Source organism: Halyomorpha halys, unplaced genomic scaffold, assembly GCF_000696795.3.
Source record: "Halyomorpha halys isolate HHAL.00 unplaced genomic scaffold, Hhal_1.1 Scaffold435.1, whole genome shotgun sequence".
Lineage (NCBI taxonomy): Eukaryota > Metazoa > Arthropoda > Insecta > Hemiptera > Pentatomidae > Halyomorpha > Halyomorpha halys.
The window spans coordinates 271269-285894 of NW_027105120.1; the positions used below are offsets into that span (position 1 = coordinate 271269).

Sequence of the window (14626 nt, forward strand, 5' to 3'; positions counted from 1 at the left end):
TATATATATATATAAACTTGCATTTTCAACATTTCTGTATCAAAAGTAAAGTTAAATTATTATTTTTATTATTTTCCTGCTTTCAGTTTGTAGAATAATACTATACACAGGAAATGAGAGGTAGAGAAAGTATTTTAGTTTTATTGTAACATCGTTGAATGACCATGTGATGTATATTTAAAGGGAGATGAGTGCAGTAAAAAAAGAAAAACTCAAATAGTAAATAAACTATTTAATGTCAGCAAAGGTTTCGCTCTACTTTGCTGGGCTTCACCAAGGATACAAAAAATACAAACAACTTAAATAATGTAACAGCGCAAGACAATAGATAAAATGAAATAAAAATGAACTTTACTTTGTTAAAATGTGTTAAAGAAAATAAAAATAAAGTATATAGTAAAAATACAAATAAACAAATTCGTTATATTTGAAAGGAACAAAACATATAGAATAATTTTTAAAGTAAAGATAATAATAAGAAATACTAAATATAGGTAAATATTTAATATTAAAATTTGATATCAGTCGATGACATCACTCTTATCAGCCCTGCCGAAGATCTGCAAAGTGGGATGAAACGTTGGTATAAATAATATCTGTACCTCGGAGGGATACAACACTATGTCCAGTAGTAATTCACATGCTTCAGAAGGATAAAACACCACATGGTGTTCTATCCCTCTAAATGAAAGTGGACTTGGTGTTGTTTTAAAACATGCTATATCCGGTTCTAACTGGTTTTGGACATAGTGCTCTATTCCTCTAAGAAATATGAGAAAAGCTGATTTTAACTCTGTAATAAAGTCAATATGGAAAAAAATGGACATAGTGTTGTATCCCTCCGAGGTACAGATATAAACAATAAATAGTTTTTGTTACTATTTTGAAACCTTGACTGACCGCCACCCGACTATCTTCTTCCAAATTAATACTTGATATTTCTTAAATTTCCTAATATTATTTTTGCTTTAACATTATTCTATATCTTTTTTGCTTTCAAATATATCATATTTTTAAATCGCCAATTCCTCCCACTTCTCTACTCTGTTAGCCTTCTTATCCGGCTTTACCACATTTTTGTGTTCACTTCCATTCAGGTGGGTGTTCTATTTTGTTTATTATTTTCCTTCCTTCTTGACCTCTGTTTTCCGTCTTTTAGTATGTACTGTTTTCATTTTTTACATATTTTAAATAATTTATAGCCACAATTTAGTATACTTCTATTTCATATTTTCCATTCTCTTATATTATAATAATCATAGTTACACGTGATTTCATTATTATATTTTTTTTTGTTTTTCTTTTTCCTTTATGTATTTTCATTTTTTTTTTCCTTTTTATTGTTCTTTGTATATATATTTTCAATTTTTTCTTACGCGAATATATATTGTTTTCTTTATCAAATATAAGATAGAATTATAACTAACAGTATAATAAATAGTAAGTATTTTAAATAGACCAAAAATATATACATACAAATCCAACAGGGTAATCTATAGTTATGATCAATTAAATCTAAAAAGCACTCTGAATCCACTGATTCAGTTCACCCATAATTTTCTTTTTTACTTCAATTGGACCTTCGTCTTCATAAATATTACACCAATTCATTAATAGCTGCAATTTTAATAGACCCAAAAATCAAAATTAGCCTAATCTAACCACAAATGTTTTCTTTATAATTTCCATAAATCGATAAACCTGTAAATCATTCAGTATATTTCATCTTTCAATTTAAGTCAATTTTCTTTTCAATTATCTGTTCTGCATACAGTCTACTTAACAACCCGACCAGCTTATAAAGTGAAGTGACGCCTGGCAATGAAGGTGCACTTCATAAATTAACTATGAAAACATCTAGAACAAGCTCCATTGCCATAAAAAAGTTTCAATGGTATATGGCAATTTATTATTTCTGTTTTCATTCAACTTTTCACGGTTAGAATTCAGTTCATATTGATCTAAACAAGGTGACGTGATATTTTATACACAATCCTGAATACGTGTTCAACCCATAAATTTCAAGACTTTTCATTTCAAAGCCACAGTGTTTCTCACACTCGTCCCACAGTGTTCCTCTATATCATTATTTATTAGATACAGATAAAGAAAATATTTTGTGATTTAAAATTAGATTGAACTGAAGAAATAAGACCATTTTAAACCGATAAAATGTGAATTTCTTAAGCTTTATTGTTTCCATAAAGCAAGAATGTAAAAAATATAAGTGAATTATAGAGCACTTAAGAGATTAGGAAAGACGTAAAACCTCGTTATATCCTATCAATGATATAACGACCCCGTTATAACCAAGGTCCACTAACATATCCGTCACGATAAATTAAACAAAATCAGCAAAACCGTTGAAAAAAGCAGTCTTAGCACAATCAATTACACAAAGGAGCGGCTAATAACGCTTCAAGGATTTTAAAATTTAAGTATTACGTAAAACGTTTGTTTTGAAAATATATAAATTAAAAGGCATATTGCGCCGATTACATAATGTGGAACTTGGAGATTGTGTTCGTAATATATCTTAACTCACGAAATTTTTATTTATTATTTTATTGACCAGAAAGCTAGGAGAGACAATAATTACCTCAACCCTCTTTTCAAGCATATATTATAAGTTTATTTTATTTGGGTATGTATCGCAATTACTAAAAATAATTTCAATACACGTAATGAATGATGTGATGTGAATAAATTTTAACTATAAAATATGACATAGTATTAGTCCCGGACGGCACTACAATTGTTTGGGGGAGGGGTAAAATCTAACTTTACACCTGATTTCTCTATATTCTAAACTGAAACCCATTTTACCGAGGGAAAATTTACCTCACTTAATTACGTTTATACGTTATTCTCAATAGTTTACCTAAATTGTTTTATTTTCTTGTTACAAAACTTTAAAGTACATTATACTTTAAACAACATTACTATGTTTATAAAAAGAAAATACCCGATGAAGTTATGTTTAAGAGTCAGACTGTCGTATTTTTTATGTAAACAATAAAGTAAGACACTGGTTTACACAATAAAGTAAGTGTGAATAACACACTTAGTTCTTCACCATCAACATGCTTTTAGTGTAGAAGTTGGTATTCCTGCGTGTCTCTCCCTTCTTCTTATTCTTAACTGAGGGTACACTTTACAATGGATGGGATAAGGCCATCTGGAAGTTTGACCACCAGTCATATATTTTCTGTGCAGCTGCTCTCCAGCTTCGAATGTAGAAGACCGAGGGTCATCTGCCACACCATACAGTCCCCATAGCCATTCATCCTTCATACCTATTTTAATGATGATAGTAACGCAGCCTCATTGTAAGTGACATCACCTGAACATTACTTTGCTGTCTCCAGCCTCCAGAGCCTCAGATTCTAGAGAGTGTTCGTCGTTCAACCTTTGTGACCCTCCTTTCCGACACTTATGCTACTCTATGGGTTACAACCCTATTCTAACTGAGTGGAAGGCTCGAGTTTTCATTCTGTGGGGTCTCTATGAAATAAAACTCAATCCGCTCAAACCGTAATTGAGGATGCCAATGTGACGCCTTAACTCCCCCTAGCCACTTGTATACTAACGCTCCTAAAAGGATTTAAGATCTCCGCAGTGCAAACTATAGATTTAATCAAAGGCAACTCTTCTGGTATTATTTCCTTGTGTGTGTAATATTCCTCGGATGTACTCCTTGAAAATTTATTTAGAAACTTCACTACGTTCTTTGTCATGCAGTACGGGTGCACAAATTTCGTTGGGATCCGTAATCTAGCATTGCTTCAGAGTTCTTTTCTCGAAACGTGGAAGTAAATAACTTTTAAATGTGAAAATAAATAATGAGAACTATTTCCGAATTCTCTAACCCTCTCTTGTAAGATTCTGACAGGTAGACTTCCATTCCAGTCTTGTTTGATATCAGCCTATTCCCCTTCTCTCTTTCCCCGAGGAAAGGGTAGAAGTTTCTCGAAAAGCATCCTTGAAAGATCTTGTCGACGAATTCTTGGTCAATTAGCAATGAGACTCTAAGATACTAAGAGCTTTCTAGGACTTCCCTTTTTTTGTACATAGGGCTCATCTCATAGCACTCCGTTGGGCAATTCCTCCCTTTAACGTATGTTGATGAAAAGGTTGAGCAAGGATCTTACTATTTCTTCACCACCTCATCCAGTCCGGCTTCTTCAGCTGTAATAAAGTTTAGCAGATAACGACCTTGTACCAATAGATGCAAACACCTAACTCTTCACAGATAAAATATGGTCTTTTTCATATCAAATTTATATTCCCATTATAATATAAATATTTTTTTATTAAGGACCACTTAATTACTTAACACTACGTAGTTTGCTTTTAATTAATGTCAGTTAATAAAAAAAAATTTACCTAAAATACGTTTATGAATTGATTAATCAATCATTTTACTTAAGGACAAGATTACCGGAACTAGTTTTTATCTTCAAACATAAGTTCAAAAAGTTGTTTATTCTATAGAAAAAAAAAACATGTACATTATAATCAGAAACAATAATTGACCCTTAAACCCAGCTATTACCATCCAGATTATAACTGGACTAAGCAGAAATTTGGTGTAAGAATGTCGCAGATACTAGTTTTCCTAATTTTTCCTTTAAATCTACGTTCTTGAAATTCTAATTACTAATTCTAAGAACAATGACTTACACATATAAATTAAAAGAAGAGCATATATTCAACAAAAAAACCTCAAAATATGTAAGGACTACTAAGAATAAAGCTTTAGCTGGTTACAAATACCAGGTCATAAATATTATTGGTATAAATGCAATTAAGACCTTGACCTATAAAATAAGGTAAGATTCATATTTCTATTGGGCGCCAAGTCAAGTCCCAACTCAAAGTTGGGAGGGGTGGTAACAGAAACGCTGGTGAGGACTGCTACAATTAATATTCTTTGAATTGTCTGTTTGAACAAGCTTATTGCTCAGAATATCCAATTCCAAACTATCCGATCATTCAAACTAACCGACCATCAACTATTCTATTTAAAACAGATTTTATAACTTTTGCTGTTATGAATAAATAATGCTAGGATACTCCTTGCATATCTGAATAATAATTGATGTGCAACGTTTGTATAATGTTTTCTAACTTTAATCAAAAGTTACCTAGACCCTGCGTCGCAATGTAAAGATGCTCTTTGAGGCAAGGTAGATATTGTTGCATTTTACTAAAGAATTTTTAATGTAGATCTAAAAAAAATATCTCTCCCTGATGAACCTTGTACTTCGGTTTATCCAATGAGCTACGTCTAACAGAAGAAAGAATAGATCGGCAGAATATAAAGATAAGGTGATTCGTTTATTCTCCCACTGAAAGGACATAAACTTAAGAGTAAAGATTTGCACGGATTCTTAATCCGCTGCATATTTTAATTTTATTTAAATAGATTGAAAATTATTATAAATTTAACTACAAAATTGTAATTCTACAATATAAACAAGGTCGAATTGTAAAAAATCTTTCTAATAAGGAAGCCATTCGTTCAAGAACTATCAAGAACAGGGTAAGCTAGCCTCTTGAAGCCCGAGATCTTGACCGGAGGTCAGTGGTCCAAGGTGGACTTCCTTTCCTACGGTGCAGTTCCGGCAAGGTGTGTACCACCAGGTGAAGGCCGCCCTGAGATACTTTGTCAACCAGAGATATCCCATCTATCAAAATCATTCAACGCAGAAGATTATTTAAGGGGATACTTCTTCCCGAGCTGCATATCTAAAATAAGACCAAGAAAATCTGCAAGTTCCCCGATGTCATAAAGCTATTTTAAAAAATATAATGTTTATATTAAATTTCAGGTGTCAATTTTGAAACTATTCTTTGATTTTTTTATTTTTACACATGTCCCACATGTATTTTTATTTATGAATATTTCTCTTGCGACAATAGAGTGGAAGATTCCCAAAATAGAATAAGAAATTAGATTTTCATGTCTTAAGTCATTAATGATTCCAACCTTATGGTAAATGATAATATCCCCGAACATTATTACAGCAGGAGGATAATTGTAACATTAATTGTCGGCTCTAATCCGATTTACCGGTTTTATCAGTGTTTAATTGAAAATGAATGTTTAATCAATTATGGCTCCTTACCTTGATTTTACTTAATCATTTCCTCTCAGATCGACTCCAGAAAACTTTTGAATCATTATCGTTGATATGTGGTTGTACCACGCTCCTTCACAGTCGGTATTTTTATTGTTATAAATATTTTTAAATTTTTACTATAATAATTAATAGACAGTGTAAACCCAACCGAGATAAGGTTTTAGGAAATTTGAACAAAAATCTCTCTATTATATAAAAACATTTTTAGTGATCACTGTATTATATTTTAGTTGATATATAAGGTATAATGAATTGAAGTGTAAATTAAAATCCTGAGATAAAAACTTCAAATTTATTTATTTCCTGCTTTACACTATATTAAAAATAATATAATCTGAACTAGTAAAAATATGTAAATTACAGTTTCATAATTTGAGAAACTAGTAATACAATTATTACAAATGAAAAGTTGTATATTCATAACATGGGGGTTGGTGGGAAACTGCCATTTTTGTGGAAAAAAACCCTCTAAATTGTTTAAATCTTATGTAATTCTCATGAATCCAGGGTGGTACTAAGGTATTCAGGGTGGTGAATTCAATGAAAGCATATTTTTTTAATAATACTTTTAGGCATAGAAGTATGAATATTAATTTTTCCATCATTAAAATAATTGTTTCTTATAAATAAAATGTTATTCTGATTCATAGTAGTTAATTTGATTATTGTTCTCTCTCACCTTTGGTTACACCTTCCAAAAAGGCCCCTGACTTCATACGTCAATGAAATTTACACAAAAGTTATCCCGATATGTACACTTTTATAGGAAAATAGTCTCATTACAAAGGTCAATAAGACTCAGTTTTTCTGGTGTATCAAAAATGTGCAAAAACGGATTTTCCAGTATTAAATTAGACGTGGCCGAAGAAATTTAGAATAACATATTTCAAGAAAAAACCTACTTTAAAAAACTACAATTTGTACTCAAAATTTCGTTGGTATTGACTTAGCCGAAATGTTTTCTGTTTGATAGTTTAAAACAAAATAACCACAACCAATAAAAACTCGCTTTTCCCCAATTCCAAAATAAAGTCTCTAAAATTTTGTTTCTGGTTCACAAATATTTTTGATGGGAGAACCAATTATGGTGAATTCGTTCATAGGTCTTTTGATTGTACTAAACCACACTCGTCAACATGATCAGACATATTTTGGAGGGTTTTTCACACTTTTCCTCATTGTGCAGTGCCAGGCGGTCAGGGGGTAACCCCTAGTTAAAATATTGAAAAAATGACACGACATAGCCTTAACCTTTGTGGTCGCGGTAAAATAACGTCAGGAAATGCTTGTGTAGTTGAGACTCATTGATTAGTAGTGATATTTCATCATATGAATTGTATAGCTAAAATAAAGTAGGTATATTAATTAAATTTAAGTTAAGTATATTATCTAGAGCAAAATCATATTATTAAAGTATCAATTAGTAGTTTGATTAACTGAATAACACCCGAAATTAAAGCTATATGGTGCTGTACGAGCATCAAACTTTCTCTTACTACCATATGTGGGAAACCCCCAGCCCGCTGTAAGATTTGATCCTGCCCTCCAGACATTTTGAAAAACCCAATTAAAAAAAAATATTCCACTACTTACTCGTGCTCACAGAATCAAGTTAGCGAGCAAGCCGATTGGCGGCGATCATCAAAGAGTAAGGTGGCCTCGCTGGCGGCGCAACAAAAGATTATTGCTTCTCAATTGTTCTGCACTAGACGATTCTAGATAATTCCTTCATTTTGCCAATATAAGTGGGTGGATGGCCCGAACTTTAGTTCAAGGAGGCCCCTTAACTCCGGATTTTTTCTAGTTTGCACTTTTTTGAGTCCTGAAAAGAAAAATTAAGTTCTTGAATCATTTTCCATAGCATTGGAAGAGAGCACCGATATGTCTGAAACAGCTCAACTGGCTATATTTATTCGAGGTGAGGATAGAGTTCACTGTTACTGAGGAATTGCTTGCTTTACAGCCGCTAAAAGGAGCCACTACAGGAAAGGTATTCACAACTTTTGGCTTGCCATGGTCAAAATTAGTTGGCGTATTCTTTTGCTGGGCTGTAGATGACGCCAGTTCTCTTTAAGTATTTGTATAAACCAGAAATCTTAAATAAATTTTCTCCGTAAAAAAATAAGCGAGTATGTATGTGTGTAATGTGCCAACTACATAGGGCAGTCTAACTTCCTCACCATTTCAACTGTGAAATAACGGGGCATAAAAAAAAGATATAAACAGTGAGGAAGGTTCACTGGCCTAAGCAGTTGGCAAACGTTTTTAAAAATATTTTTTCTAAAGAACATTTTATGTTTTTCAGAGGTCAGTTTTCTACCGTCTACAAATGCTTGTACAAGGGAAAAATTGAGAGAGCCTGCAGAACATACGAAAAGGTAAATATATATTCTTTGTTCTGTTTAGTTGTATGGCTTCAGAAAAAAAAATTAGTATCCATGGTACCAAAATAGTAATAACATTAAAACAACACAACTAATCTGCAAGCAATTTATACTTGGCTTAAGACCCTTTGAACTGTCCGAATGGTTCAAATTGGACCTCTATAAGCATAAAAAAACTTCATGAGAAAACTCCTTTAATAAGACGAATAATCTTTTTTTCTAATTCTACGAAAAAGGAAAAGAAAAAGAAGAGATCAGTATATAATAACCATTAAAATTATGCGATGCAAAGGCGGTCTACGATAACATAAAATATGCCTAATAATATATAACGAATATTTATTCTCATCTTTTAAGGTGTATTGCCAAGTACCCTCGGACAGATGTAAAATATTTTTCGATTTAGTATCACCTAAAAAAGTTTCATTGAAATCGGTTATCTCAAGTTTGTAGCCTCCCCTTGTGAGCTATGCTATATATCTTTTGAGAAACTGACGCCATTACTTTCTCATACAAGAAAACTCTCAACAAAGCATCGAAAATTGACGAACAGACAATACAATCCAAGATGGTAGGTAACTGGAATCTCACCTCTCATTCACCGCACACATACAACACAGTATACAGATCGTCAAGTCAACAGCTAAGTTATACTCTATACCTTCAAGTACCAACTGTAGAAAAGGGTTGTATTTAATTTGATTTATGTAACACATACGTAATGCAATTTACTAATTCATGTTTTATTTTCTGTTTAAAAAAAAAACTGATGCTACGGTCAGTAGAATCGTACGAGTTGATTGATGTATGGCGTAGTTCAGAGCTTCAACTTGTGTTTACCGAAACTTTTTTGATCAACATGAAATGTCCTTTAGGATTGATTTTTTAAATAATTTTTAAAACTCGAATCGGTCACCTTTACCTCTGTACAATGTTAAAAAATTAATTATAACAGTTCAGAGTAAATTGAGGAAGTATTTTTACATCTGAAAACTACCACTATCATGGTACATTTGTTTTATATTAAACTCCAACAGCCCCATTAAATTAACATCTTGGATTTCCCTTTATGCCATAGTAATAGCATTAATCTACCCATTTTAATACTGTGGCATCGGTTCCAAATATTTTTCATCGCGGCATCCTTTTTGTGTTAAAAATATATAAAAATGTCGCCACAATGGTCACTACAGCGTTTGAGTATGTAGGAAAATAAGAAAAAAAAACGGTGTATACTAATTACTGGAATGCAGAATAAATAGGCTATTTCATCATCAATTTTTGTTTCTTTGTTATAATTTGAGAAAGTGGCATTCATCAGTGGCACCTTTGACATACGTCTGGGGCACCTCTGGATTCCGCGGCACCCACTTTAGAAGCCGCTCCATTAGGGGAAAAAATTGATCAAAACATGTTTGTCATGAGAGCGTTATGCATCAATAAAACAGCGTATCTAATAAATAATTAATATTCATTATTTAGAACTACATTGTTATGACCCGCAAACACAACTGTTGCCGGGTCACGTGGGGATCCCTGGAAATGAACTGGCGGACACAATCGGGTGCCGGGTCACGTGGTGATCGCTGGAAATGAACTGGCGGCATTGCAGCTAAACAAGCACTTGCTCTTCCAGGTCAGGGCGCGCCCATTCTGACACCCCTAGAAATAAGTCTTCCGATTAAACATGAAATAGCAGCTTGTTAGGAAGTCATGTGGAATTAAATAAAAACAACTAACAATTAAAAACTATTATAAAAACCATTAAATCATGGACCACATCGAACCGTTCCAATCGCAGGGAGGAGGTAGCTATTGCCAGATTAAGAATAGGTCATACGTATTTAACTCATACATATCTGATCAATAATCCACCACCAAAATGTCAATACTGCAACAGTGTACTTACGGTCAGTCACATATTTGAAGAATGCAATTACTATTCTATGAACTTAAATAGATTGGGAGTGGGACCGAGTGTATCGGATGCTCCGAATGATGACCAGAAGAACGTGGAAATGGTTTTGATTTTCTTAAAAAGGAATGGCCTTTTGAATACGACGTGAAAGTTTGTATGTATACGTACTAAATGATTCTAAAATAAGTAATTATATAAATTTTTTTTCGTAATTATTTAAAGTGTATCAAATCTTGAAATAGAATTATTAAGTGCGAAACATAGGTGCTGATGACCTCAGGGTTTTACGCACTAAAGCCCCAGCCAACAAAAACAACAACCCGTTGCGTTTAAATCGAAAATATAACATTTAAGTAATTTAAATAAATACTCTTCTCTTAATAAAACAAATTATAAAAAGTTTATAAAAAAAAAAGCCGAATATGCCAAAAACTCCAATTCATAAACAAATTTAGTTATCCTGTTTTACGACATAATGTCTCAATTATATTAATGATCTCTGGGGCTTCATACTGGAAATCTAGCCACTGATTTTGACTCATAGGAAAACAACGTCACAGGCACGTCACTTGACAGAACTGCCAACAAGGTTGACTTTCTGAGGAAATAAATACGCGTCAAGAGATGGAATTCTAATACAATAGACGTAAGGAAATACCTACTGAAAGAGATTGCAAATCAGCTACTTAGTATGTGTCCGTTGAATCTTGCTTATAGATCAAGAACCGTATTAGTAAAAGAAAAAATACCTCAATTTCACAAAAATAAAATGTAGGTTTCCGTTCTAAAAACTAAAATTAACAATGCATGCAACCGGCCATAAGGGATTTGTATGAGGCATCAATTAATACTTTTCGAGTTATTAACAAATAATTTCACAAATTAACTTGGTATTGTATTTAAATGAAAGCCCTATTCTTAGTTGAGAACCACAAATACGTCGGTTTCATTTTGAGTAGAGATCTTTGTTCTCCACACCATACAATATTTTTAAAAGAAGATTTTAACACCTTGGTCTCCTAAACTTTCTATCCGTTACCAGATAAGATATTATCATAAATGTAAGAGCAAATTTACTATTCATGTTTAAATATCAAAATGCTATTTATTATACCTCTGTTTATGCTCAACATCCATATTTCAGGATGACCTTTAAAGTTGTGCTATATATTTTAGCTTCATTTTTCTTTTAGGCAACATATAATTGATATACATAGTACATTATAACCTTTAGGAGGTTTGATAAATCAAAACATTTTAAAACGAGGAAGAATTCCTAAAGTGAATCCAAATACCACGAATGTTTTAATAATTTATTACTTATTTATTTTAGTGATACAATCCAGTTTTTTTCCTTTAACAGGACCATTTTAAAAAATAATACGTAAAACATAATGATCAATTTTCTAAAGTCTGAAGACTTTTACTATTTTGCACATCAAAACTATATCATGGAACAGATTCCTATAATTTCATCAGTCCGATCTAAAATACATCAACTATCAAATCGTCAAACGAACTTTAACAGGACAAGGTTGTAAAAGACTTTATGGAGGAAAAAAAAATTTCTATAAATACTGCATGGTTAGTTTGAAATAAATAAATGTGTCTGTGCCTTTCTCTTTCTCCTCCCTTCCTTGCCTTTTGGTAACACGCGTGTTGGCAGCACTGAAATATTAAGTTAGACAACTCAGATTAGAGATCAAAAATAAGTCTATGTTACAAAATGAGAGGGAGTAGCTTTGATTAATTTTGTTTCTATTATATGTGAGTACGAATATGTAAAATACCAAAAAGCTAACTTTAGGAAAACTTTAAAGGAGCCTAAACGGCACATCAAAGAGAAAAATTTATGTAATAAATTTTAATGCATTAAATTCTACGTCAAATAAGTGCACAACATTATAAATTCAGTCTAGTAGTATGGTTAAAATCTACAACGGAAGAATAACGATTTTAACCTAGTTTGGCAAGAAATTCAAAGTACTTAATTTAAGAGATGGTGGTCGGTGGTGCAGTTAGCAAAAACACATAAAGTCACTTATTTGTGCCGACACTTGAGACAGAACCTTTGCCTAAGCGACCCTGATGAAGGCTTGAAATTCAGGTCGAAAAGTCAGCACACAGAAATAAATAAGTTTTGTTTGTGTATTTTTGTTGACCGCTCCCTTCTTCTCCTCATTATTACCAACGGTCAACTATTCACACTAGTTAATTTCAGATGTCTGTATCACAGCAACAGCTGTTCAAAATTAAAAATCTTTCGGATAAAACATGTAGAACACCAATGTTACATTATTAGCGAATGACTTACATTTCGGATCTGAATACTATACAACTCCTGGTGCGACTTTTACTCACGTTTTGAAGAAAGAAGTATCTTACCTCGGTGGAACTGCTTTTATTTTTCAACATAGTCTCCCGGTAGACTAATGCATTTGGTCCAGCGATGTTCCAATGCCTTGATTCCATCTCGAAAATGCGAACCTCCAGGCCTGCAAAATACCTCTCAAATTTAGCTGTCAGTTCTTCCGTTGTAGAAAATCTCCATCTACCTAGGAAAATTTTCAACTTGGGAAAGAGATGAAAGCCTGATGGTGCCAAACCAGATGAATAAGGTGGATGTGGAACGATTCGCTCCTCAGTTCATGAAGTTTTGTCATGGCCATAGCACTTGTATGCGGGAGGGCGTTGTCCTTATGAAAGATGCCTTTTTCCTAGCCAAACCAGGCCTTTTTCCGCGTATCTTGTCCTGTAGTTGGTCTAGGAGTTTTGCGTAGTATTTCCCCGTAACTGTTTCGCCAGAAGGAAGATAATCTATCAGCAGAATGCCTTTTGCGTCCCAGAAAACGTGAGGTCATGACCTTATCGGCTGAACGTACTGCCTTTGCTTTCTTTGGTGGTGGTGACTCAGCATGTTCCAATGCTTTGACTGCTGATTTGTCTCTTTGTGTCTGTATAGTAGTGGATCCAATTTCCATCTGTAGTCACAGACCGGCGCAAAAAATCTTGTTGATTGTGCTGAAAACGGGCCAGATTTTGTTCTGACATTTCCAATCTGGTGTGTTTATGGTACAATATCAAGAGCCGCAGCACCCACCTTGCGGATAATTTTTTCATTCCCAATTCTTCGGTTAAAATGTGATATACCCGTCCAGATAACATCCCTACAGCTTCAGCAATCAACGATCCATTGTAGGTCATGACTGTACAAATAATAAAGTTGTCAAACAGCGCCTCAATATAGTCGTCTTATTGATTGATCCTGAAGACCCATAAAAATCTATATATACAACTTATACTTACCTATATAAGTTCTATTACCTTCATAACATTTATGTCTGGTAATATATAGTTAGTGATTAGTATTTATAGTGGAAAATCCAACGAAGGATAAAGGTACCTCCTTTATCGATAGGACAGATATTCATAAAATTAAAAAAAATATTTTCTGATTATCAGCTGAGCTTGAACCTGGAACCGGTAAGTACGTGTTCAAACCCTTATCTCATGAGCAACTCCTCCTGTTCATTTTAATTTTGAATAAAAAATTTTAAAAATCCGTAAATGCGTGTTATAAATCAGTCAGTCAAAAAATATAAGTTGTTGACATCATTTAGGAATGAGCCTCAACTATTCATACTAGGCTATATCCATCTTCTTGGAAGGGGCGAAGAGCCATATCTCCGACGAATCAATCCTATTGACTTTCAAATCAGTGTTTACCCCGTTAATGATGGGATCTACCGGGATTTCCATCACTTGTGAGCAACCGAGCGTGCCTCTTCTCTGTCAGGTAATGACGTTTTAGGATTCCGTGGCACCACAACTTCGAGTAAACAACAATAGAATTCCTTCTTTAATATACTTTGTCATTAGGAAATAAATATTTTTTTTTATTCTCTAGGTCAGTTACGGTAGAAAAAGTCAGAGTTTATCTATTTTTTATTGTACTTTGAAATCTAGAGTTCTCCGAATTGCAATAAAAAGAGGACGTGACTCAATAGAAGATAAAATTCATCGTCAAAAACAAGAAACCTTCACTACTTCCTTATCCGTCATATTAATTATTCAATCTTGGTGACACTGACGCAACTTAGAACAGTTTGGGCTTTAATGTCGCTAGCAATAAATAACAAAATAAAAAAGGTTCATACATACATATATATAAATATATA

The 14626-nt window shown here is 33.1% G+C and overlaps 1 protein-coding gene across 2 annotated transcripts in view; it reads left to right on the plus strand.

The window, feature by feature from the left end:
- LOC106682708 (calcium/calmodulin-dependent protein kinase type IV) overlaps positions 1–14626 on the plus strand; it is a 120011-nt gene that overhangs the window by 88555 nt on the left and 16830 nt on the right. For both annotated transcript variants that reach the window (XM_014423717.2, XM_014423718.2), the window contains exon 3: positions 8452–8524. In XM_014423717.2, the coding sequence (XP_014279203.1) occupies positions 8452–8524 (73 nt within the window). The remainder of the gene's footprint in view (positions 1–8451; positions 8525–14626) is intronic.